Source organism: Eleutherodactylus coqui, chromosome 5 (genome assembly GCF_035609145.1).
Source record: "Eleutherodactylus coqui strain aEleCoq1 chromosome 5, aEleCoq1.hap1, whole genome shotgun sequence".
In the NCBI taxonomy this organism is placed as follows: domain Eukaryota; kingdom Metazoa; phylum Chordata; class Amphibia; order Anura; family Eleutherodactylidae; genus Eleutherodactylus; species Eleutherodactylus coqui.
The window spans coordinates 72,284,441-72,311,212 of NC_089841.1; the positions used below are offsets into that span (position 1 = coordinate 72,284,441).

Below are 26,772 nucleotides of genomic sequence, written 5' to 3' on the forward strand. Positions count from 1 at the left end.
ATTGGAGCAAGCCTGCAGGACAAATACAATTTTTCCCTTTTTGGGAAACGGAGGGCCCACTGACTATATTCAATCAGATAAGATATGTGTTGCACAGAAATGCAGTTATATGAAGTGCAGCAGAGCGGAGACTTTTCACAGGCAGCAAATAAATTGGCGCAAGCCTGCAGGACAAATACAATTTTTCCCTTTTTGGGAAACGGAGGGCCCACTGACTATATTCAATCAGATAAGATATGTGTTGCACAGAAATGCAGTTATATGAAGTGCAGCAGAGCGGAGACTTTTCACAGGCAGCAAATAAATTGGCGCAAGCCTGCAGGACAAATACAATTTTTCCCTTTTTGGGAAACGGAGGGCCCACTGACTATATTCAATCAGATAAGATATGTGTTGCACAGAAATACAGTTATATGAAGTGCAGCAGAGCGGAGACTTTTCACAGGCAGCAAATAAATTGGCGCAAGCCTGCAGGACAAATGCAATTTTTCCCTTTTTGGGAAACGGAGGGCCCACTGACTATATTCAATCAGATAAGATATGTGTTGCACAGAAATGCAGTTACCGTATTTTCCGGACTATAAGGCGCACATAAAATGCTGAGAATTTCTCAGAAATAGAAAGTGCGCCTTATAATCCGGTGCGCCTTATATATGAACCCGACAGTAAAGAAAGGGGTTCATACAGGATCCTTTACCTCTATCGTGGGCGGCATACCACAGCACACACCATGCTCCTCCCCCCCGTGCGCCTATGAATTTATTCTTCACTTGGGTTTTTACAGTACAGGTGCTCCCCGACTTGCGAACAGGTTCCGTTCCGGGAGCCCTTTCGCAAGTCCGTTTTGTTCGCAAGTCAAACAAGTAGTAGTATGGAGCGGGATCGCGGGTGGATCCTGCTCCATACAACGTCGGGTGCCGGCTGTTCTTACAGCGGGCACCCGGCGGCAGCAGTTCCGACGAGCCGCGCCGCTTGTCAGAACTGTTAACACTTTAAATACCGCTCTGTCAGCGGTATTTAAAGTGTTAACAGTTCTAACGAGCGGCGCGGCTCATCAGAACTGCTGCCGCCGGGTGCCCGCTGTAAGAACAGCCTGCAACCGATGTTCAGGGGGCCCGTACAGCGTCCCACGATGAGATCGCGGGACGCTGTGCGGTTGCTAGGCAGCCGGGGACCTCCTGAAAGGCCCCAGGGCTGTCTATGCAGAGTGCCCATCTAGCGCACGACTTGCATATCTGTGCTTTAGCGTTAACTATACCCACTACCCCAAAAAATGCCTCCTGTTAAGAGACATGCTTATGATGCAGGTTTCAAGCTTAAAGCTATAAGTTATGCAGTAGAGCATGGAAATAGGGCAGCTGCAAGAGAATTCAACATTAATGAATCCATGGTGCGTAAGTGGAGAAAACAAGAAGATGTCCTCCGCCAAGTAAAGAAGACCAAAATGAGTTTCCAAGGAAACAAAGCAAGGTGGCCACAGTTGGAGGACAAAATAGAACAGTGGGTTATGGAACAGAGAAACGCAGGTAGAAGCGTCTCCACTGTCTCTATTCGACTCAAAGCCACTGCTTTAGCACGTGACATGGAGATCAAGGACTTTCGAGGAGGTCCTTCATGGTGCTTTCGTTTCATGAAAAGGCGTCATCTCTCCATTCGCACCAGAACTACTGTGTGCCAGCAATTACCAAAGGATTATGAAGAGAAGCTGGCCATTTTTCGCACCTACTGCATAACCAAGATAAATGAAAAAAATATCCAGCCAGAACACATTATTAACATGGATGAGGTTCCCCTCACTTTCGATATCCCCGTAAACCGTACTGTTGAGAAAACAGGGACCAGTACGATATCTATACGTACCACAGGAAATGAGAAGTCATCTTTCACTGTAGTTCTCGCTTGTCAGGCTAATGGCAAGAAACTACCACCCATGGTAATTTTCAAGAGGAAGACTTTGCCTAAAGAAAATTTTCCTGCTGGTGTCATCATTAAGGTTAACCCAAAGGGCTGGATGGATGAGGAGAAGATGAGTGAGTGGCTGAGGGAGGTCTACGTCAAGAGACCGGGTGGCTTTTTTCACAAATTCCCATCCCTATTGGTCTGTGACTCGATGCGCGCCCACGTGACCGATACTGTCAAAGCCCAAGTGAAGAAAACTAATTCGGAGCTTGCTGTCATCCCTGGTGGATTAACCAAAGAGCTCCAGCCGCTAGATATCAGCATCAACAGGTCATTTAAAGTTAAATTGCGAGCTGCATGGGAGCATTGGATGACAGAAGGTGACCACACATTCACCAACACAGGGAGGCAACGCCGTGCGAGTTATGCCACTATGTGCCAGTGGATCGTGGATGCCTGGAAGAATGTATCAGTCTCCAGTGTCATCCGAGCTTTCAGGAAGGCTGGAATCACCACTGAAGAGCCTAGCAGCAGCAACGAGACCGACTCGGATAATGAAGAGGAGGACCCCATGCTTGATGCCGAAATCGCCCAACTGTTCAACTCCGACACTGAAGATGACGGATTTGATGGATTTCTGGTGGAGGAATGAACTGAAAAAGTACGGTAAACGTTTTGATTTGCAATTACAGCTGAACCAGTTGCAAGTTATTGTTAAAAAGTGTAATAAATTTTGACTTGCAGTCTGAGCAATGGTTTATTTAACGGTAATGTGCTGCGCCTTATAATCCAGTGCGCCTTATATATGAAACAAGATTGCTTATAAGGCGCTCATAGAAAGTGCGCCTTATAATCCGGTGCGCCTTATAGTCCGGAAAATACGGTATATGAAGTGCAGCTGAGCGGAGACTTTTCACAGGCAGCAAATAAATTGGCGCAAGCCTGCAGGACAAATACAATTTTTCCCTTTTTGGGAAACGGAGGGCCCACTGACTATATTCAATCAGATAAGATATGTCTTCTGGCCCTGCCTACACATTTCTCTCCCTGTAGTATTACTGCAAGGCGCAATGCTCTGCAGACAGCCGATTTTGAAAAGAAAAAAATATGCAACACTGCTAACAGCAGCCTGCACAGTACTGCACACGGATAGATGTGGCCCTAAGAAGGACCGTTGGGGTTCTTGAAGCCTACACTCACTCCTAACACTCTCCCTACCTAACCACCACTTCTGTCCCTGTAGTATTACTGCAAGGCGCAATGCTCTGCAGACTGCCGATTTTGAAAAAAAAAATTTGTACAACACTGCTAACAGCACCCTCCACAGTACTGCACACGGATAGATGTGGCCCTGAGAAGGACCGTTGGGGTTCTTGAAGCCTACACTCACTCCTAACACTCTCCCTACAGCAGTACCAGCAGCAGCACTTTCCCTCATCTAACTCACAAGACATCTGAGGCGAGCCGCGGGAGGGGCCGACTTTTATACTCAGGTGACATATGATCTCCCCAGCCACTCACAGCAGGGGGGTGGTATAGGGCTTGAACGTCACAGGGGGAAGTTGTAATGCCTTCCCTGTCTTTCAATTGGCCAGAAAAGCGCGCTAACATCTCAGAGAGGAAACTGAAAGTAACCCGAACACCGCGTGGTGCTCGTTAAGAGTAACGAGCATCCCGAACACCCTAATATTCGCACGAATATCAAGCTCGGACGAGTACGTTCGCTCATCTCTAGACCAGACACTTTTTAGGGATTTTACCCATATGGCAGTTTTACTGCTCTATTTTTTTCCCTTTAGCTACCAAAATTATTTTTGCTGCGATTTTTTTCCCCGTGACATATAGGACTATTTTTTAAATATCTTTTTCACTGACTTCTTTTTCCGTTTTTTTTAGTTTTATTGGGGGTAAAAAGCTAAAAAAAAATGATTTTTTTAACATTTATAGTTTTTAAAAAAATATTTTTATATTTACACTAAGATAATGTATGGGAACGGGTTCCTCTATTTGTTTCGGATGTTTTGATATATAGTATGTATGGTTTTGGTTTACAGGGCGCATACGGCGACGGTTTTTGTTGGCGTCTGCTTTCTGTTATTCTCTTTCTTATGTATGTATTGTTGTTTTAGTCTGTTATTTTGTTTTACTTATTTATGTAATTGTGTTTTTTTTACTATCTATGTCCGCCATGACGTCATATAAGACCTCTGGGGGACATTCACTTTTTTTTTTTCTTCTTTATTTGACACTTTCCCACTGTAGCTGGGGCATCCATAAGCCCCAGTTACAGTGGGAAAGCAACCCCTGTAGTGACATTAGTTACTTGCAGAGCTGCCATGGTCTAGTTTGACCCTCCAGCTCTGCAGCAGCAGGGAATCCCGGGAGGTCACATGACCCCCGGAGGCTCCTGTAGTGAAAGTGCATGTTACTTTCACTTTCCCCATATAGTGCTCATTGAGCACTGTATATCAGGGAAGCAGAAGGCAGAAAGGGTTAAAACCCCCTCCTGCCTTCTGCTTGGGGTTATTAGGAGACTTAAAGTACCGCCGTAATTTTAATATTGGCGGTGCTCTAAGCCCAGGACCAGCCGCTGTAAATTTACTGTGCCTGGTCCTAAACAGGTTAAACAATGTCAAAGAGCATGATTTCAGAATCTGATGGAGGCACTGACCGACAAAATCCTGATTCCCAAATTGGGGAAAAGCGGAAGGTTAATTTCAACAAGATTTCACAACGTGCCGCAATCTAATGCAAGCATGACGGGAATTAAAAGTTATTTCACTGACTAATTAATTTTAAAAAATTTGTGTCCACCAAGATCACCAGTCCTGTTGTCTTCTTGTGGGGTTTACTGAAGGGTTGTATATATAGCAATAAGCCATGAACAGTTTAGACTCTCAAAGACAAATCTGTACAGTTCTGGGCACCACAATTTAAAAAAGTCATAGACAAACTGGAGCAAGTTCAGAGAAGAGTTACCAAGATGGTGAGCGGTCTGCAAATCATGTCCTATGAGGAACAGTTAAAGGATCTGGGAATGTTTAGCCTACAGAAAAGAAGGCTGAGAGGAGACTTAATAGCTGTCTACAAATATCTGAAGGGCTGTCACAGTGCAGAGGGATCAGCCCTATTCTCATTTGTACAAGGAAATACTAGAAGCAATGGGATGAAACTGAAAGGGAGCAGACACAAATTAGATATTAGAAAAAACTTTCTGACAGTTAGGGTGAATAATAAGTGGAACAGAGTAACACGGGAGGTGGCTAGAAAGGGATCACTATGATAACCCCTCTAGCCACGCCCCCTCTCAAGCATCCCCCCCCCCCCATTCTTAACTTGTACGTAGATGTACGTATCAGTGGATATAAAAGGCTTCATATCACAATGTACTTATGTGTCTACATATGTATCAAAAACATGAAGTTATATGTACTAGACAGGTAGAGGAAACATCCAGTGTTACACTAATAAAGTACATAAAACATATAAATCATAGAAAGAGTATAGAAAAATCACAAAAACGTAAGAAACGTTAGATAGAATAAAAATATGTTACCACATGGTAAATAAATACATAATAAAGCGTTTATATATATATATATATATATATATATATATATATATATATGCGTATGTATGTATGTACTTGTGTGTGTGTATGTATAAATATTAAGGAGTATATGTTAATTAATTAAAAATATTATGAGAATTAATTAGTTCATTCTATAGGTCACAATAACTGGCCAGTTCCTAAAGAGACATAGGTGAGGTGATCCATGATGACCTACCAGAGCTCAGGGAACCCATATATTATTCTTGTAAGGACGCCCTCTGCTGTCTGTGTCTGTCATTGTATAGTACCCATAATGCAAGCAAATGACACATGTGGAATCAGGGCCATGGGCACCGGCTTTATTAGAGAAAGCTTATTGCACAGGTTATACCTCCTATGGCTGGCCCCAGAATCAGCAGTAATGATGCGGCAGTGGATGTAGGAAAATGCTCTGCCACCTCATCTCCCCATGGACAGGCAGTGATTAATATAGATTTTACCTTTATTTTACCAGTTCGCTGCCATGACGTACAGTTATTAGTGTTTGGCTTTATAATCCAGATGTCTCTCTACATTGCCCTGCCCCTATACGTTCGTCAATGGGTGCTGATTTGTAATGGGGTATATATTAGACAGTTGCTCACTTTCATTGCAAATGTCTATGGGAGGGGGGCATTTTTGGTAATTGTACAACTGCTTTTATTCACCCGAGCATGTGTTTATCTGTCATTATGTATGCACACTGGATACAGGTACTTTTCTATGAACACCAAGCATGAACACGTAGACCAAACAGCCATGATTGTAAACATCACGTAAAAAGCCCCTACTGCTATCAAGGAGTTACTGGAACAAATATAATATTATCTAACGCAGAGACAAAACAAGCAGATTGTAAATATACAGGAAACCGAGGCGCTTCTCGTAGAGCGAGCAAGCAGGAGCTGGAGGGTTTTCACATATTTCCTGCAGAGGTAAAGATTTTTCTTACACATCCACAAGAGCACTTAGGGGGTTTCCAGGTGGCTGGAAATCCCACATAGGAATGAGCATCACATAGAAAAAAAGAGGGGGGGGGGGGCAATTTTTATTTTAATAAAAAACGTAAAAATTACTTGGATTTCACGCACATGACTGTTTTGCCACGCGTTTACCACTGCGATGTACTATGATTCCTATAGAACACATGTGACACACAAGGCCCGCTGGCTAAATCCAGCCCACCGCCTCACTTTATGTGGCCTGCTGGACGTGTAATAAACCTTAAAGGGGTTATCCAGGCAGCTCCCATTGATTTCAATAAGAGCTGCGCTTGCAGTTAGAAACGCCAGCCACTACACAGGAGTTGGAGCGGTAGTTGCACTCCAACCCCTGTATGTTCCGCGACAGAGTGAAAGTACTGCCTGAATAAGCCTTTTAACCCATTAAGGACCAGGCACAGTAAATATACGGCGCCTGGTCCTGGGCTTAAAACCCAGCTGATAGTAAAATTATGGCGGGGCTTTAAGCCTCCTTCCTCTGCAATCAATAAGAGGCAGGACGGGTTATCAACTGTTAGTAACAGCTGATAATCCAGAGGAGAAGGCAGGAGGGTTTTATAACTCTTTTTGCCTTCTGCTTCCCCGAGTACACAGTGCTCAATGAGCACTGTGTACTCAATAGTGAAAGTAAAAGTGTAACTTTCACACCGGGAGTCAGGGGGTCATGTGACCACCAGGGTTCCCTCCTACAGCAGAGCTGGAGGGTCATACTAGACCCTGGCCCGCTCTGCCAGTGACTAATGTCACAGCAGGGGTTGTTTCCACCTGTAACTGGGGCTCCTATGGATGCCCTAGCTACAGTGGGAAAGTGTAAAATAATTTTTTTTTTTTTAAATGAGTGAATGTCCCCCAGAGGTCTTAGATGACATCATTGGGGGACATAGATAGTAAAAACATTATAACATACATTAGTAAGACAAAATTTCAGAATAAAACAACAATATATACACAAGAAAGAGAATAACATAAAGCCGACGCCAACCAAAACCGTCACCGTATGCACCCTGTAAAACAAAGCCATACGTATTATATATCAAAATGTCCGAAACAAATAGAAGAACCCATTCCCATACTTTATTTTAGCATAAATATACTAAATTAAAAAATAACTATAAGTGTTTAAAAAATCATTTTTTTTAGCATTTTTACCCCCAATAAAACTAAAAAACGGAAAAAAAACCTCAGTGAAAAAGATATTTTAAAAAATCGCCCTATAGGTCACGGAAGAAAAACACAGCAAAAATAATTTTGGTAGCTAAAGGAAACAAAATACAGCAGTAAAACCACCATATGGGTAAAATCACTTAAAAAGTGTCTGGTCCTTAAAGTACAAAACAGCTTGGTCCTTAGGGGGTTAAAAGAATTCTACTCACCCCACCTGTGGCTACGGTCCAGTGGCGCAGTGCAGAGTCTGCTGACCTCTCCTGACTGCTGATGTCTGCGCGAAGGTAGGAGGTCAGCAGTCACAGACTCAGCAGTGGCTGGTGCCAGGCTGGAGCTGCTGGCAGGGGGAGTGTAGAAAAGCATGTAGGGATGCTGCCTGGCCAAAAGCCAATTGGGGGGTTGCTATTTGCCCCTGGGACTACAGTGGGGGCCACTATTACTACTGGAGTCAATATAGGGATCACTGTTACTACTGGGGCCACAATAGAGGTCACTATTAGGGCATATTTGCGTGACCGAAAATTGCTTACACCCACGTTTTTTTGGCCGCCCCCAAAAATACAATTTGAGCATGCAAAAAAAAAGGACAGTCCTGCATATTCTCTGAGGATTTGGGCCCGCCTATTCACTTCAATGGCCTATTTTGGTGCATAATACGCAACAAAACAGGTGATGCCGCATATTTTTGCACATTGCATGAAAAAATACGCACATGTGAATGAACCCATTAACATCAAAGAGTTATATTCACTGCATATTGACTCCTTGAGGACATGGGCATTTTTTGTTTTTTTTTCATTTTTGTTTTTTCCACTTCATTTTCGAAGTATCATTCATAACTGTTTTATTTTTCCGTCGATGTATATTAGCTGTCGAGGGTTTGTATTTTGCTGTACAAGTAGTATATTTCAATGGTTCTATTTAATGTACTGAAAAACTATCAAACATTGCTAAGTGGAGTGAAATAAAAAAAAAGCTTCATTGCAGTTTCTGTTTTGGGAGGGATCTTGTTATTGTGGTATACATATTGCGACACCAATTATATAACCCTATTCTATGGGTCAGTTCGATATCGATGATGCCAAGTCTATATACTTTTTTGTTTTAGTACTTTTAACATATCAAATAACTTCAGAAAAAAATGAATTTCCTGTTGCCGTCTTGTGACCACCATAACATTTTTATTTGTTCGTTGATGCAGCTGCGTGAAGGCTTGTTATTTGATGACCAGTGGTTTCGATTAGTACTATTTTCGGGTACATATGTCTGTTTGATAGCTTTTTATTTAGAGATGAGCGAGCGTACTCGGATAAGCACTACTCGCTCGAGTAATTGGCTTTATCCGAGTATCGCTGTGCTCGGGTCTAAAGATTCGGGTGCCAGCACGGAGCGGGGAGCTGCAGGGGAGAGCGGGGAGGAACGGAGGTAAGATCTTTCTCTCCTTCTCTCCCGCCCGCTCTCCCCTGCTCCCCGCTGCGACTCACCTGTCAGCCGCAGCGGCACCCGAATCTTTAGACCCGAGCACAGCGATACTCGGATAAAGCCAATTACTCGAGCGAGTAGTGCTTATCCGAGTACGCTCGCTCATCTCTATTTATATTACATTTTTCTGGGAGGCGGAACAGTCAGCATGCAGGATAATAGATTGGACTTTTCTGTACATGTTGATATCAAATGTGTTTTTTTTTTTTATTGTAAATATGGGGAATGTTTTTTTTTTAAACTTTTAATGTTTTGTTTTGTTTTTTGAATAGTGAAGAAACTTTTTTCACTTATTTTTACCATTTTTTTGTCCCGTAAAGGGACTTAATCTTGTGATAGTTTAATTGCTTACACATTATACTGCAATACCATAGTATTGCAGTATACTGTACTTCTACAGGTGGCCTATTAGGACGGGCCACAGGTGGTGTACTTTCTGCCTGACTAATAAAGCTTTGCCACATGGAGTGCGGACGTCCGCCTCATTCTTATTTTACTATGGCAGAACACAAGTGAAAATGTAGACAATTCTGAGGTGTGCATGTGTGCAATATATACCGTATTCACACTAAAATAACATATGCTATCTGTCTGATATTGAATATAGGAGGTTACTCTGTAAATGCAAACAGAGCATTGAAACATTTCAGCAGATAAAGAGACGATGAATCCAGAAGAGAAGTTATGTGAGAATATTAGAAGATGTAAAACCAGTTGTCCTGAACTCTCCCAGAAAATACCTGACACTTTACAGCTAATTAATAGTAGAAGTCTCCACAGATTATATGGTCGTTGAAGGCTGAAACTCTACTCCAGTGTTATATGATACCCTCATCAGTGACCTGGCACTCCGAACATGACCCGACTCACATGGAAGAGTTTACAGTTTGACATGCAGATGATTAAGTTATGCCATGCTGTACCCCAAGTCCTAAATCGGGTCTATAGAAGTCATCTGTCTGCAACCAATTACCATTATGAGTTCACTACCTTAAACTAACAAAACCTATGAAAATATCCAGAATTTATCACCAGGAAGAAACTGTCACTGGAAACCTTTGGGGCATAAAATAACAAAATGCCTTCTACTCACCTTTCCCAACTCCTGCTGCATCTCGCGCCCCCGCTTGGTCCTGCTCCCGCTGCTTGTGTACAGGCTGCAGTCCCACCCAGTTTACAGAATATATCAAGCACTGCAGCCAATAACAGAGCTTAGCGCTCAATCACTGAGCTCTGCTATTGGCTACGTGTCATGTGACATGGAGTAAACAGGCTATGGAAGCCTATAAATACAATGTCAAAGGGGAGGCCCAAGCAGCGGCTCAGGAAACAGCGAGAGTGAGAAGAAGTGTCATTTTATGGCAGGGAGCTGGATTTCACGTAAATTATATATCTTGAAAAGGATCTCTATAATGACAGCCTATGGTTCCATCTGAATCCCAGTTTCGAGGAGTCAGATGGAACCCCAAGATGCAAAATTAGGGTACTTTTACAAGGGTTAGGATTACCTGAGTAATCACTCAAAAGAGCAATTATGGGCAACCGTTGTCCTGTGTAAACACAGGTCCAGACTGTGATATACAGACTGGTGGGGCATTTTGGCTACATGTGTCATCCATTTTTGTACCACTGTAGTACTATTCAGGCCTTGAGTAGTTAGAATGCAGTTATAAGTTTCTCAATCCCCACGGCCTTTTGAAAAATTTGTATTTAGAAGGCAATTGTTTAACATTCCCCTGGACAAAAGTGAATAAGTGCCTTCCATTCTCCTGGGGTACGCATTTACAGCTCTGTTCTCTGGATGATCTTAGAGGGGGCAGGTGGAAGTGTGTTATGGGGAAAGTTTAAAAACTAGGGCCTCAGAGAGACCCAGTGGTCAGACCTTCTGAGATGCACCACAGCGTAATAACTTTCCCGTTTTCTTCCAGCAACTCAGACCTTGTCTGTTTTGAAGCAAACCATAAATCTGAAAATTGTGTTAATAATTCATAAGTCTGGGTTCCAGCTTACATGGGAAACAAAAAGCTGGTGGAGGCAGCGCGTGTCTATGGGTATTATAGAGTGCTATAGATCGAGGCTCTACCGTGACAAGTATGTGCAGAGGTGAGAGCGCTCGGAATAGTCCATGAAAAATCAGTGTTAGAGGGGGGATTGATCGGGGTCTCCCCTCTCTCTCCTCTCCCATCCATGACACCAACAGTGCATACTTCAGCGCATATTTGCTCTATGAGCAAGGCTGATTTACGCACAATCTGTTTGTTTGTGTCGTATACAAATCCACAGTTCTGGTCCGATTTGACTGACATTTTGCATGAGCGTTCTTCAGCACCAGATGACGAATACTGGCCAAATTAAAAATCAACAACTCAACGACTTTCCTTGTAATTTTTATTGCCAACAGCAACCAATCACATCTCAGCATTCGTTTCTTATACTGCTGAGGTAAAATGAAAGCTGCGCTGTGATTGGTGGCTATGAGCAACAGCTTTTATTTTGGATGACTTCCATAACAGTGTGGTGCAGGGCTCATTGTTGTGGCTCACTTTTTATATTCCAGGACTGCTAGTCATAAAATCGTGTATTTCACTAATATATAATACATACACACACAACGCACTGGTATATCTTCTAGTTTCAGCTACTTGCGGACATTCCGACGAAAAACTGCCCCATGTGGCTCTAGCCTTACAGTGCCTGGCCCCCGCCTTTTTGCCATTTTTGGTTAAGAGGTGGCAACGTCCTTCGGACAGTGATTGCATATAGACTATATGTTCAAGAGGAGAACACATGTCTCTTTTCTTAAGTATGGCATGAAGTATCAATGGTGAAATGTCAAATGTCTTACTGGATGAGGAAAGCTATTGGACAAAATCTATGGATTGGACGAAAACAATTGCACTAAATGTTCTGAAACCGCTCATTACACTGTAAACTACACATCTATCCTGTTCATTCTACATCTCTCTTGTACAGACATCTACTTATGTGTAATATCTGTTCATTCCACTATACACAGTATATACCCTGCTCATTCCACATCTATCTTACAGAGGAAAAATGTTATACCTTTCTGTAGATTTTCACTTCTTGGTAATAGCGTTCGTTCTTTTTGTTCATTCCTTTCTTTTTAGTATGTCCTCATGTTTTCTTCCCGCTGCTCTGCAGCTGTATTTACATGTACTGATTTTAATTGGCTCATAATTCTGTATATTCTGAATTCATGTTTATCGTGGAAATTCCCTGTCTCAGAAAGCGTTCTCAGCAGACACAGCATCTTATGGGAGCCTCAGTGTTGGTGATCCCCCTCACCGCCATCTGGGGAGGAAAAGCACGATTTACAAATGAAACTAAGCAAAGTTTTTCTTGCCAATAATTATCAACATGTACTAAAATAGTAACACACCAATAAAGGGTAATGGAGTGAGAAACATCACAAAATAAGTAGGTGCTGTACATAGACACAAGGCCGCTTTCCTTCTGCCGCAGCTAAGGAACTTTTACGCGGGATAGAATAGGCCGCACGACGCTCCACGCCCTACAGTAAATTCTGCATCAAAATCTGCAGGCTAACTGTGGATTTTGATGTGGAATTGAAAATGGCTTAAAACTAGAGATGAGCGAGCATACTCGTCCGAGCTTGATGCTCGTTCGAGTATTAGGGTGCTCGAGATGCTCGTTACTCGAGACAAGCACCACGCGGTACTCGTCTCGATTAAACGAGCACTGACCATTGAATTCAATGGAGCCGGCAATACAGCCAGCTCCATTGAAAGCAATGGGCTGCCGGCGATCGTGGGATGAATTGTCGGGAAGGGCTTAAATATATAAGCCCTTCCCTGCAATTCATCCAGAAATGTGTAAAAATAAAAAAATATATATACTCACCTGGTCCCGGCAGAACGATGTTAGCCCATTGAATTCAATGGAGCCGGCAATACAGCCGGCTCCATTGAAAGCAATGGCCTGCCGGCGATCGCGGGATGAATTGTCGGGAAGGGCTTAAATATATAATTACAGCTGTGGCAGAGGAGAACGATCTTTACGCTGACAGTGCGGGGGGGGGGGTCTCACTCTTGCCACTATTGTGGCTTAATAGTGGGACCTGGGAACTTGAGATGCAGCCCAACATGTAGCCCCTCGCCTGCCCTATCCGTTTCTGTGTCGTTCCCATCACTTTCTTGAATTTCCCAGATTTTCACAAATGAAAACCTTAGCGAGCATCGGCGATATACAAAAATGCTCGAGTCGCCCATTGACTTCAATGGGGTTCGTTACTCGAAACGAACTCTCGAGCATCACTGAAAGTTCCACTTGAGTAACGAGCACTCGAGCATTTTGGTGCTCGCTCATCTCTACTTATAACCTGTCTGTAATTCTGCAGATAAACCTGTGGATTTTGGTGTGGAATTTCGCAGTTGTGGATTTGGCTGCGCTCTGCGGCATTCCATCCAATGTGAAAAGTCCTGTATATAAAAGGTGCAAATCCAATAATAATATATTATGGAGTATCACAATTACTTATAGGAGCAAAGTAACACCAATCCACAGACGGCCTGAAGTGTCCGTCTCTTCAGATGGGATGTCAGGGCTGAATAACAGACATCATTCCATCACTTGTATTGAGTTGTTAAGCACTACAGAAGTTCTGGCGGAAATCATGACAACGGAAATCGCAAAAGTCGCTGTGACTTTGAGACTTTGCTTCTCCCCCAAAAACAATATGGGGTAAACAGCTGTCTAAATCTGTACTAAAGCCTGTAATAGATGGCATGGTCTAAGTGAATGCAGTGATGGGACACAACGGGCGAAGTTAGCAGAGCCTATAATGAAGCAACATGGGGAAGCAATGTGAGGTCCAGGTCCAATCATGAGATGATGGTACTGCACAAACCTGCACAGCACAATATCCAGTAGTGCAAGAAAATCCAATACAAATATATAAAGTGATATAGGGCAACCATAAATCTAAGAGTCAAACATTTGATATGTACAATTTAACACAGAACCCCCTCTACCCCCCCCCCCCAAAAAAAAAAGGATATCTAATACCCACTAATATTCCTGCCTAATATAAACCATGCAACTATGCAAAGTGCTCTAGTACTATAAAGAGCTAAGAAATATAACATGGTTACATGCTCGTGGGGTTTTCCATACTAAGTCATAATCTCCACTGTAACAAGCATATAAGAAAAAGTAACTCCCTGACATGCGTTTTGCTAATCAAGTTTCGTCAGGAGGCAGTGCCTGTACATTGCCTGTATAGTTCCAATGGTGCTAAAGTAATGAAAAGAACTGTAAAAGAGCCCCTGCGATCCAGCACTGCAGCCCCGACGATCTCCCAGTGTTTGTTGTGGATGATGATGTCACCTGCTGTCACCCGACCAGTGCAGCCAATCAGAGGTTGCAACATCATCGTTCTGAACTCCTGATTTCAGTACTCACATCTTGAGTGCTATGATGCCAGGAGTTCCAAACGATGATGCTGCAAGCTCTGATTGGCTGCTGCTGTTAGGTGACATCCGATGACATCATCTTCCACAACAAAAGCTGGGAGATTTTGTTATTTTAGCACCATTGGACCTCTACAGGGAATGTTGTCTGGTAACTGGCCAACCCATCTAATAATAAGTAAGAACAATTCATGACCATATTCATCCATAATAATTGTCACTGAGCCTCTTCCTCCTCTCCTCTAACCCTGGAGGAGGAGAAATTTTAGTGGGTTCAGCTGATATGAGCTGCCCAAGGTTCAGATTCACCCCAAACTGGACTTTTTGCAAAGTGCGACCCGAAAAAGGATTGAACTGCTTCAGTTCTCATAAACACTAGTATGTTAATGCAACCATGAGCTGCTTGGTGGGCTGTGCTGGGGCCCCCTCTATCAAGGGTAATGGGAAGGCATCACGGAGGGATCTGCAGAATCTGTTTGTGTGAGGGCCTTTACCCTGGTGGAAGTCATGGTAGCCTTATCAATGTATGTGAGGACCAGGGTCATGAGGCTTTCGTGCCTTGGATTGTGCCACGCTAGACCAGGGCGCAGCCGATGTTGTTTCACACTTCTTTTGAATAAAGAAGTCTAAATTCTTATAACCAGAATATAACTTTAACAGAACAGTGCAATAGGTGGCCTTGATCGGGCTGCAAGAGTAACTTCAATGCAAGAAAATCACCATAGAGTAAGTGTCCCTCCCTTACGGGCAGAGACAGGGAAACTCCAGAGTCCCACACTCTCTATATCACTCTTTAATGTCAGAAAGCCAAAGTTCACTCCAGGGATTTTCAGCTATGGTCTCATATGTAAGGTCCCTTCTTAGTAATTATCCGTACACCTGTCTTATACGTAATTAACACGAGCGTTGCATACTTGCGCTGGCCACATCGCGGGTGAAAAATGCGTGAAGAGGAAAAAGCCGCGATCAAGTCCTGGTCAAAATTAGAGTTTTCTCGTCCATACATGCGGGCGGCTGTGGCGTATTAGTGGTGTATTTTATGGCGGCTAAATTAGCTGCGTAAAAACGCTTGTATGGATAATGCCTTACTCATTGACAGTTGTTCTTAGTCCAGTATCCGCCATTAGCAGAGACACGGTTGTGGGGTGGTGGAAGACGAAGGAGCCGGATGACTATCAGCGATGTCACAAAGGCAGCAATCTCCTGCCACTTGCTTAGCCAGCCCGTAAGGCTTCCTGCTGGTGGTCTTGTAAGGGTCCGCTCGCACACCAGACCATGAGTACAATGATAACATCAGAGTTTACTATGTGTGGAGATGGGCACAGGGTCCCTTCACAATAAAGTGACTTTCTATGCTAGGACAGGATTCTCTTAGTGGCATCCTGCAGGTATCTGTCTTTCCAGATAGAGACATCTCTCTTCTGTATTAAGATTACGTCTTCTCTCTATATTCCCACCAGAGTGCGGTCTGTTCTTTAGATGTGACTTAGATCTGCAAGCAAGATATACAAACCCTATAATTAGTGGCTAATTAATTACAGAAGAAGTGATGAGCAGTAAGAAATGACCACAAAAATCAGGAAACACTTTTAAAGGGAAATACAATAAAGAGGGGGAATTTTAGCCTTTGCATCACTCCCTAATAATGGAAGGAGGGGGCTACCAGGAATCTGCAGTACCTAAGATTTTTTTTAGGGGCTGGTCCAGAAAATGCAGTAATGAAAGTAAAAAATTTCCCGATAAATACAAGATGCTGGCCAACAGAGATCAGAGCTGAGTGTGACAGCCTCCCAGAGTGGATATATCCTTATCACAGCTGTGACGCTTGTGCTGACTCCTGAGATGTCTTCAACAACCTTCATCCTGTTCCTGGCTGTCGCTTCCATCTGCACCATTTGCCAAGGTAATAACGGGATCTGTAGACAATGGTGATGATAGTGAAGATATTTTCTCTCATTCTGTTTGTTAGCAGATGCTTAGATTTGTTACTTTGTATATTCTAGTGTGTTTTGTCATTTTATGTCTTTACTATATTGTAGGGGTATATAATCCTGTGTGACTACATAGCGGAGAAGATTAACATGCCTATATCATGACATAATTGCCTAAGTAACAACTCCTCAGTGTCATTTTACTATTAGACTCTTTTAGAGGTGGGAATCTACCAGTAATATCTTGTGACAATGTTTATTGCCTTTTATAATGGTCTCTAACCTGAAACTCTCCGGTTGTTGCAAAACTACAACTCTCAGAATTGTAGCTGTGACTAGGAGCGGTAGTTCACATGGCAGCTGCAGAGCGTTGGGTTGGAAATAATTCAGAAAGTCTGTGTTTGAATTAATTCCTGCTCTCCAGAACTTTGTTGCAAAGAATCGGTGGTATTTGCATGAGTTCCCAACAGGATTGAGGTATTTACACGGGTGAGTGCAATAGGGGTCCGAGAAACTTGGACCGATATCACACTAGCAAACCTGTGATTTTTATGCAAGTGTGAAAAGCATATCGCACTCGCATCGCTGTGCTTGTAATTTTAAACACATGTGAAAATTGCGCATTATTTCCTATATGAAACTTACATGCAAGCGTTATTTCAATTTTTTTCTGCTCTCATAGGGAAGAATGGGCGATTACTCAACAGACTTGTCCAAAAATAGAATATTTCAATAGAAATTGCCTGCGCCACATATTTTGGCGGCTCCATGTGTGAATGAATCCTTAGACTGCAATATATACACAGGATTGATGTATCAGGCTGCGCTGTATGAGCAGGACAGGTCCAGCCATGAGTAATTAATCAGAGCTGTAACTATGTGTGAGCACATGAGAACCCCTGAGATGAGCATGCTGAACTGAATTCTGCCTGAAATTGGTAAATGAAGATAGAGAAATTAACTATTTCTTATTTTGTATTGTAGATGATTGACTTTAAATGAAGCTGTCATGTACTTTATGCTGTCCTTACTGAGGGCAGCATGAAGTAGTGACAGGCATGCTGATGTCATTGTACAATGCAATGGGGGATACTGAGTACAGATAAGCCCAAAAAGACTATCTGACACAGGTCACAGGTATAGGAAGAGAAAAAAGGGATTAGCTGTACAGTAATGTAATAGCTTGGCAAGTTGTACAGTGTAGCCAACAAAAGGGCTTCAGTGATTATAAAGTAAACCAACACAAGTAACTATTTCCATAGTTCCCCTGAGATCCGGTAGGTCAAATGAAAGGATATCTCACATAATGTACTATACCAAGTATGCACTAACCTCCACAAGGTTGCATCTAAAGGGGGCGGTTATCATCCAAATTCTTGCTGGAAACAGCAAATTCAGGGGATAGTCATCCCATGTACACACGCCACCAACAGGGCACTGAGAAAGAAATTTCTCATCTGTTGGAGGTGCTTGGTTTTGAGTAGAGCTAAAAGCCAAACGACTGTTGGGCCGTGTAAACAGGAAATACTCAATATTTGAGTGACTGTTTACTATGAATGGATGCAGGCAGGCCAGAACATATTGAGTTTGGTTTGTTAATCCGGAGTTGGATAGCTGGGGATTCACGGTCTCTCCAACATCTGCTGCCAATCAGTACTCCTTGCGTGCAAATTTCTAGGTGCTCATAGTTTTTGCTGCCAAGTGAATTGGTGCTCCCATATCTGAAGTCAGGAAATGAGATCCCAAACTACTGGGTTAAAGAGACAGGGGCCCCAAGCCACTAATCAATGGGAACTAAGGCACTGACAAACAGAACAAGAACGCTAGACATCAGGGCTTGAACAGCAAACCAATGAACACTATAACAAGTAGTTAGTGTTAAGGTGCCCAATCTCTGGTGTTTATTGCTTTAATGTCCTCTGCCGCCAGTTGCTGCTGTCACCCAGTTTCCTCCGTCAATTAATTAAATATCCCCTGTACTAATTAGTGCACTATGATATTATCTAGGCAATGTACTTTTAATTGTTTTGTATGTTTCTTTTATTGTACAAGCTTGTGGTATTGTTTGAAAACATTGTATCTCAAGGATAAATGGTGATACCACAACCAAGAAACAAGAAGCTGTGGTGTCAATAATAGTTGTATTCAACCCAAAGAAATTTCACCATGAGTGCAATGTCAACGGAGTGTCACTGTGATAACTCTAAATACAAATCCACTAATGTCTATGTGTACTCCAGAGCTGCAATTACAATTCTGTTTGTTATCAATGAAAACAATCCTCGAGTTTAGGGACAGATAGGCCCCTAGCGTCTTAGCTGAGTTCAGATGATTCGGTGATGCAGATGGGACAGGATAGGAGATAAATTGCTGATCGGTGGGGGTAACACAACACCCGTGTCCCGCTCTGCTTGTCACTGCCGGAGTTCTTCTCCTCCCGCAGTGACGTCACTGTGAACTTGATGGTAGGCTGGGGATGCTGTTTGCATTCTTTATTTGGGGGATTGTAGGATAGGTTCTACTTTTCCTGAACCTCTGGCTATGGTGAATCTAGCATTAGTTATTGTACCATTCCCCTACACTACTTGAATATTTAAAGTGGTTTTCTTAGAGAAACTTAGAACAATTTATTTTTAATTCTCTGAGCCAATAGGGTCAGTGGTTACTGATGAGGTTATGATATTATACGCAAAACGCGTTGAACCTTAACCGTTAGGACCATTATATCCACTAATTGTGATACACTAGAGAGATAGAAAATCATCTTGGATTTCAAATTGATATTATGGCATTTTTTTGCTCTTGATTCATCAATTTAATATCCCTTTGTGTCACCATTCTGGGGCAAGGGATGGTTATTTAACCAACAATGGATGACTTTTTTATGAAAACACCCGCTTTTTAGTTAACGTGTTAAAACGGTTTTCCAAGATAAAAGTTTCTCTAAAAATGTCTCCCCGTGCGCAAAACACATAACAAAGAGGTGAGTATAAGCTCAGTTTTTGGCCACGGAGGATCTGTTTTTAGAGAAAACGTTTATCTCAGACAACCCCTTTAAGTCTAAAGTTAAACTTTGCATCTGTACATGATTTGTATTATAATTAATATATAACTGCAAACATTTTCTCTGCACATGGCTGTCATTACAAACTATAACGTGTAAATGGTCTTTGGGCGAAAAATGCATAATTTGTGTAACTGCTTAATATGGTAAAGAATATGTTACAACCCTCCGGCCGTACAGTAGTAATTGATGTCTATCTACAAAGTGCATTTAACATTCTCCTTTTTGCAGTGTATTCCGCTAACTTCATGACCGCTGACTGCTGCCTGAAGACCTCAAACAGGGAGATTCCCTATAATAATGTGAAGTGCTACAAGAACCAGACTACAAGATGGGGCTGCAAGATTGAAGCAACTGTGTAAGTGTCCATCTCGAGCCAGATATTACTAGATACCTATTTGTGTGCTTCCCAAGCCCCTAACATGATAACATAGCTTATATTCTAACAGCCTACGGCTTCCTTCAGACATAGATTATTATTTCTGTAAAGAAGAAACATCAGAAAAAGTGTAGACAGTCTTAATGATGACTGTGTAGGGTGGCGTATTTTTGGTCATACATAAGGTTTCTTTAGTTTTTTAATTTTTTCCATTGAGAAGCCTTTGGAAAAACAGCTGCAAAAAAACTGCCAGATCCAGAATATGCTGCGATTTTTGCTACAGACCCAAAGAATGCAGCAAAAGGAAAAAAAGCCTCAAAAAATGTTATCAAGTTCCTTCATATTCTACTATTGACTGAGAGCAAACATATACATGCTGCAAGTCTTGCTGCAAAAAAATGACAAAACCACCTGCAATAAAAACATCAAAAATGCTGTATTTTTGTGAAAAAACTATGTATGACACGATAGGTCACTACACTGTTAGGTCTTCAATGACAGTGGGATCCCTAGTAGGATTCCTTACATGGCAGACCCACACGTCTTTTGTTAAGCCTCTGACTGCCATAGCAGCTCAGCGGCACCATACAATCATGATGCAGAGGAGTTACATGATACCAAGAGAACTTGAGATGAGCGAGCACGCTCGGTAAGGTCAGTTACTCGAGCGAGCGTCGCTCATCTTGAGTAACTGCTTTCTCCTCCGAGCGTGCTCGGGGGGGCAGCAGGGGTGAACGGCGGGAAGTTTTCCTCTAAACCACTTAGATGCTGCAGCCAACAGCAACCCTGACATATAAGTAATTAATTACACATCCAAGATTTTTCCACCATATGTGAAAATACTCTTATGAAACTAATGAATGTTTTCTTTCTATACAGGTTTGTTACCCGTAGAAACAAGTACCTGTGCGCCCCACCTGAGTTAGAATGGGTACAAAACTTAAGGAGAGACCTAGACAGAAAGAGGCCACAATACCAGGTATATTTTAATTTCATTGTGTGCTTGCCGAATTTTTCTTCACCTGTAATCTTAGTGACGTTCTATTATTTTTTTGATATACTCCCAATCCGTTGCAGTCTTTTTACTTTAGTTTATCATAATTTTGTCTGGATTTCCACATGCAGTTTTTGGGTGCAGTTTTTTTTAGATAAAATAAGAAATAGACCTAAGCGAAGGTAAAGTATAAAGGAAAAACTGACACTTTTTTATACATTCCTGTTTGGCTCAAGAAAATTGTTCCAAGACCTTTATTGTCAAATCCAGCCTTAGGCCTTATTCAGACGGCCATATTTTCCTTCCCTGTGCCGCCTGTGTATTTCACGGTCAGCACACGGGCCCATTGTAGCCTATGAGGCTGCTCACAAGTCTTTTTTTCAACAGATTGATGGTCTGTGTGAAAAAGAGAATTACTACATGTTCTATTTTTTTCCCCGCAGATCAGACAGCATATGAGATTCTCAGACAGAGCTGGCAATATGGCCATCTTAAAGAGGCCTAATATTCATTTATGAGGGACAGATATTTCATTTTTAATATAATATTAACAATTTTTAAAAAATCTTCTAGGAACATAAACAGACGTAGAATAAGGTTATGTTCCCCATTCTTCCCACCACAAATTTTCTCTTAATTTTTTGCAAAAATTACAGAAAATTATGTTCGCTATTCTACCAAATTCAGTAATAAAAATACAAACTCTAACAAGAGACACAAAAACACTCACCATCTCGATGTGCATTTCACCAACGCTCCCTCTGGAAAGTGTGAGAAGCTTTGTTCATATCACATCTGAGCCTTCTGCTAAACATGTACGTTGGAAGCATGTCCCAACCTATGGGCGTACTAGTGCTCCGCAATCTGACACTCCTATTGAAATGAATGGAGTGGTGGTGTGCATTTATGTGGGAACCTGCAGGACTCCCATTCTCCCGGTTGACAGGTGTCCCAGTGGTTGGACACCCAATGATCAAAACGTTATCCTCTATCCTATGGATAGGGAATAACTTTATATCTTGGCACAACCCCTTGAAATGGATTGTACCAGAAAATAATTTTACCACCTATCCATAGAATAGCTGGTAAAGTCTGATTAGTGGGGACTAATCACTGAGCCCCCCAATGATCCAGAGAACAGGGGTCCTGTGTCCCACTCTCCTCCTCACTGCAGGTTATGGCACCTCCTGCAGTGAGGAGATTGAATGGAGCGGCAGTTGCGCAAACGTGGTGCCACTGCATTCATTTTCAATGGGACTACTGGAAATAGCCCAGCATTTGTACTTGGCTATTTCCATCAGCCCCATTGAAATGAATGGTGGTGCATGCTAGGCCACCACTCTATTCCATGTGATATCACTGTGGGTGGGTGCCGTTAGCCCACAGTGACCAGGAGAGGTGGGCACAGAACCCCCGTTCTTGCAGTAAGACCCCGACTGAAAAGACTTTTATCACTTATCCTATGGATAGGTGATAAAAGACTTTTCCGGTAGAACCCATTTAAGCAGTCTGACTAGTTAGGCATGTGATGTAAATACATTTACTATATCATACAATTTGAACTAAACTTTTTCTGACCAATCTGCGTTGTTTATTTTTCTGCAGAAAAATTGTGGTAAGTAAACGATGCTGGGCATTGGCTGCTGGAGGTGCCATAGGATGAAGAGGAAGAAAGCATGGCGGGTGGAGTTTGGTCTTCCCATTCTGTCCCTACTTCCTGCAGTTATGTAAATCTGCTGTTATTCCATCCTTTCCTGCATTATATAATGTGCTCCTTTACCTTATTCTTGCTGTATCGATGGTACTGGAAGCCTTAGTGGGATACTAAAGATAATGTGATTCTATAGCCGGGCTATTATGTTCTTGCTACACTCCATAAAATACTATATAGCAATTACAAATTACTGTATTTCATTTCCATGTGTGAATTTGCAATAACTGCATGAAATCTGTAAAACCGACTTCTTGTTCATTCTTGTTGTAGCTTTGATGTATCGAGGTCGAGTAACGTTTTTTTTAGAATTTAAAAGGAACAAATCTTTTTGTCATAGGTTCACGAAATGTAATATCTTAACAGGTTTCATTTGCTTTGGCTAGACAAGGTGTTTTCTAATAGAGAGAATGCCACATTCAGGTTACAATATACGTACATCCTCTAATTAAATTCCCAACTTACCTGGTTTCACAGTCTTTTTTTTGCAAAAACGACACATTTATTTTTTTATTTTTCATGCAGTGTTAACTTTTTTACCCAAAAATATCTAAATAAAAAAGCTCTACAGGATTAGAAAAGCATGGCTAGAAACAGTGCCATACCTGCAGGTTTAATGTGCTATTGCACCTCAGAGCCATATAATGTAATGGAGATGAGCTTCAAAACCACACTCAACCCATAGCAGGTGTGGGGCTTCAGGGAGGAAGCAGCCTAAGGCCTCATGTCCACGGGCAAAAGAAGAATTAAAATCCGCAGCGGATTTTAACTCTTCTCCTGCCCGCGGATCCGCATCCCATAGGGATGCATTGACCACCGCGGTTAGATAAATACCCGCGGATGGTCAAGAAAAGTGATTTTTTTAAAAATGGAGCATGAAAAAATCTGGACCATGCTCCATTTTCGTGCGGGTCTCCCACGGGGACGGCTCCCGCAGGCTTCTATTGAAGCCTATGGAAGCCGTCCGGATCCGCGGAAGACCAAAATCGGAATTTACTCACCTGCTCCGGATCTTCCCTTCGCCGCGGCTTCAACTTCTCTCCGTCGCGGCCGGATCTTTTTTCTTCGGGCGCCGCATGCGCGGGGCACGCAACCGACGTGCCCTGTGCATCCGCCGGGCCGAAGAAAGAAGATCCGCCCGCGACGCAGAGAAGTTGAACCCGCGGCAAAGGGAAGATCCGGAGCGGGCGAGAGGTGAGTTCATTCTTATTTTTATGCCTCATGTCCGCAGGGCAGGAGGGACCCGCTACAGATTCTCTATGGAGAATCCGTAGCGGGCCTGATTTTCCCCATGGACATGAGGCCTTAGGGCTCCTTCACAAGGGCGCTGTGATTATCATAGCTGAAAATCACATGCATGAGAGGCAGCTGCGACCAAGTCGTGGCTATGTCTCTTGTTTTAACGTCCATTCAGATGGCCCAGCTGCAACATGTATACGCCGAAGCCCGAAATAGCTCTGCTAAACTCCCTCTCCCTCTCTGCCCCTTGCTGGCTGTCAGCCAGGGGAGGGGGCCGGATGGGTCAGTAGCTTAGCAGAGCTAGTGAGCTAATCTCCTATCCCAGCAGCCAGCAAGGGGCGGAAAGGGGGAGAGAGTTTAGCAGAGCCACTGCTAAACTCCCTCCCACCTCCCTTTACCGACAGCTCTCATAGGCTCCCATAGGAGTCACTGGGACCGGTAAGCATATTCTGGCAAAAGATAGGTCCAGACCTATCTTTTCCAGTCAGCGTAAAAGCGGATGGCCGGAATGCGCACCGGGTGCGCTATCTTTACCGGCTGGCCGATTTCACGCACCAATAAAATCACCCATATGAACAAGTGCATTGAAATCCAATACTCCAGATGGTTGCGATTTTCGGCCTGCGTTTTATCGCGTCAAAATAGCTGCAATAAAACGCTCATGTGAATGAAGCTTATTTCAATCCTGTACCTGCTTTTTAACTTATTCTTACGTAACTTGTGCACAAAAAAGGTAGACCAAGTTAACATAACTTACAGTGCAGTCTATCCATTCACTAGAGTTTGATGACATCACTGAGGATGTGTCTGTCCATTCACTAGAAATCAGTGTCATTGCTGAAATGAGGCCTATCCATTTACTAGAGATTAGTGACATCACTGAAAATGCAGTCCATCCATTCACTAGAGAGAGATGACATCACCGAGAATGCAGCCTATCCATTTGCTAGAGATTGGTGACATCACTAAGATGAAGCAATAGAGATTAGTGACAACATTAAAAATGCAATCTATCATCTATTCACTAATGAGCATTAGTGACATAACTGACAATGCAGCCTCACGTACTGCATACTACAATTTTCCTAGAGATTGGTGATGTCATTCCACTTCCAAGGACCTAATGAATTGATAGGCTTTACTTTTCTGTTCATAAGTGGTAGGCACATTTAGTTTGATGATTAAATTACATTCAATCCACCTCTGGAATTGGTCCATTTCAAAGTACTGAGTCATTTTACAGTTCCATTCTGACAAAAACACATTTTTCCATCCCTTCCCCCTCACCTGATTGCCTGTAACACTCTGGAGTTCTCCTTTGTATACTGCAGTCACTGCCATACAGTTCAGCCTCCTGTTTGATGCTTATCAGGCATCATCTTGATTCTGCTTCCATGTTCACTATTCTGTGTTATCAATCCCATGATGCATCAGCACATTACATGATCAACTAGAGGCCACCTTACAGGAAGGAAAATTTAATTATCATTAACTTTTATAGTCTTCTAAATAAGCTATAAGTATATAGTCAAGAGGATTAGCTGTGACAGGAGTGCCTGTGCCCCGATCATCCCTCCATAAACAGTATGATAGGGTCTTTTACAAGGATTATGCTCATTGCAAAACTGACTAGTTCCACAATACATAAATCCAAGTAAATCTAAGTTAGTCAGAATTGAGATCACATGACCCACCTAAGGAGAAGGAGGCCAGGAGTTTTAGATAGAAATAACTAACCAAGGTAATACTAGCTGATTTATATATATACTTGGGGGGATAGTTACATAATGAATGAAAAGGAAAAAATATCACTGGTGTCATCCTTTAATTTTGCAAGGATAATGAAAAAAATGTGAATATTTTTTGCTTCACCGTGACAGTCAGTGACTGTCAACTACAAAGACTCTTAAGAGCATTGATTTTAATGATTGTAGCTCATTTAGCATTTTCAATATTTAGTAAGCAAATATTTCCATTCTACATTAATATATTTTTATATAGAAATTATATTTCCTTCAGATTTATTTTTTATTGTCATCTGGATTACTTGGTCGCTTTGGTGAATGGAAGTGGTTTGGAAAGTATCTCTAAGATCTCAAAATGACCCTCTCGTCTTCAGGCTAGGGATTCTGCCTGACCCCTTAAAGTCACTAGAATACATATCCTGTACTGTCTTATCTCCGCTACTCTTGGGTATTCTACTCTTACTGTAAAGAGCACTTTCTTCTTGGTGATAAACATATCTTTCCTCTGCACATAATTGCTGACCTCTAGCCTGTTGAGTGGATATTTTTTACTTTCTGGTTTGTTTCCAAGACAAAACCGATCCTTCAGAACTGATCTGACATAATGACTCTCTCCACTACACATAATATGACATTGGCTATGTCCCACTCCCTCATAGATGACCACTCATTACCATTCCTAAACACTTTCCTCCCTTCTGATATACCAAAGTTGATTCAACTCTTGTTTGATGATAGGCAATATATAATATGGATAGATTATTATGTGGTGTTGTCCATTTGCTTCTAACTCTTGTAATAGTTTTTCTGTAGACTGACTTCATTTTGGGTCTTTAGGCTTTTGACTGACCTGATGTCATGTTCTACATCTCTTCCTACTGACTCCTGCAAGCATTGGGGGGAAGTTTACTAAACCCTGCCATCCTGCACTGGGCTTAGTACAATTTTCCTGAGTGCACGGCGTGCAGAATACATGAAGCGGCGCACACCTCTTCCTGCATTCAACGCTTCTCTGGCAGCTCCGTGCGCCTAGACAGAACTGTACGCCAGGTCCAACCTGGCATACAATTCTGGTATAATTTATTCCAGTATATGGCATAAATTATACATAAGTCTGT

At 42.4% G+C, this 26,772-nt stretch overlaps 1 protein-coding gene across 1 annotated transcript; it reads left to right on the forward strand.

Moving 5' to 3' along the window:
* Window positions 1–16,335: 16,335 nt before the first annotated feature.
* LOC136627529 (C-C motif chemokine 21b-like) lies at window positions 16,336–23,725 on the forward strand. The gene is made up of 4 exons (XM_066602716.1): window positions 16,336–16,494; window positions 19,818–19,944; window positions 20,845–20,944; window positions 22,565–23,725. Exons 1-4 carry the CDS (start codon window positions 16,434–16,436, stop codon window positions 22,580–22,582), a joined length of 306 nt encoding a protein of 101 aa, XP_066458813.1. The 5' UTR covers window positions 16,336–16,433; the 3' UTR covers window positions 22,583–23,725.
* The last annotated feature ends 3,047 nt before the right edge of the window (window positions 23,726–26,772 follow it).

Bases quoted from the DNA above. Each gene is read 5' to 3' on its own strand.
- LOC136627529 (XM_066602716.1), top strand. From the start codon at position 16,434: ATGTCTTCAACAACCTTCATCCTGTTCCTGGCTGTCGCTTCCATCTGC. The intron at 16,495-19,817 runs GTAATAACGGGA...TCCTTTTTGCAG, and splicing joins CATCTGCACCATTTGCCAAG to TGTATTCCGCTAACTTCATG. The intron at 19,945-20,844 runs GTAAGTGTCCAT...CTTTCTATACAG, and splicing joins TGCAAGATTGAAGCAACTGT to GTTTGTTACCCGTAGAAACA.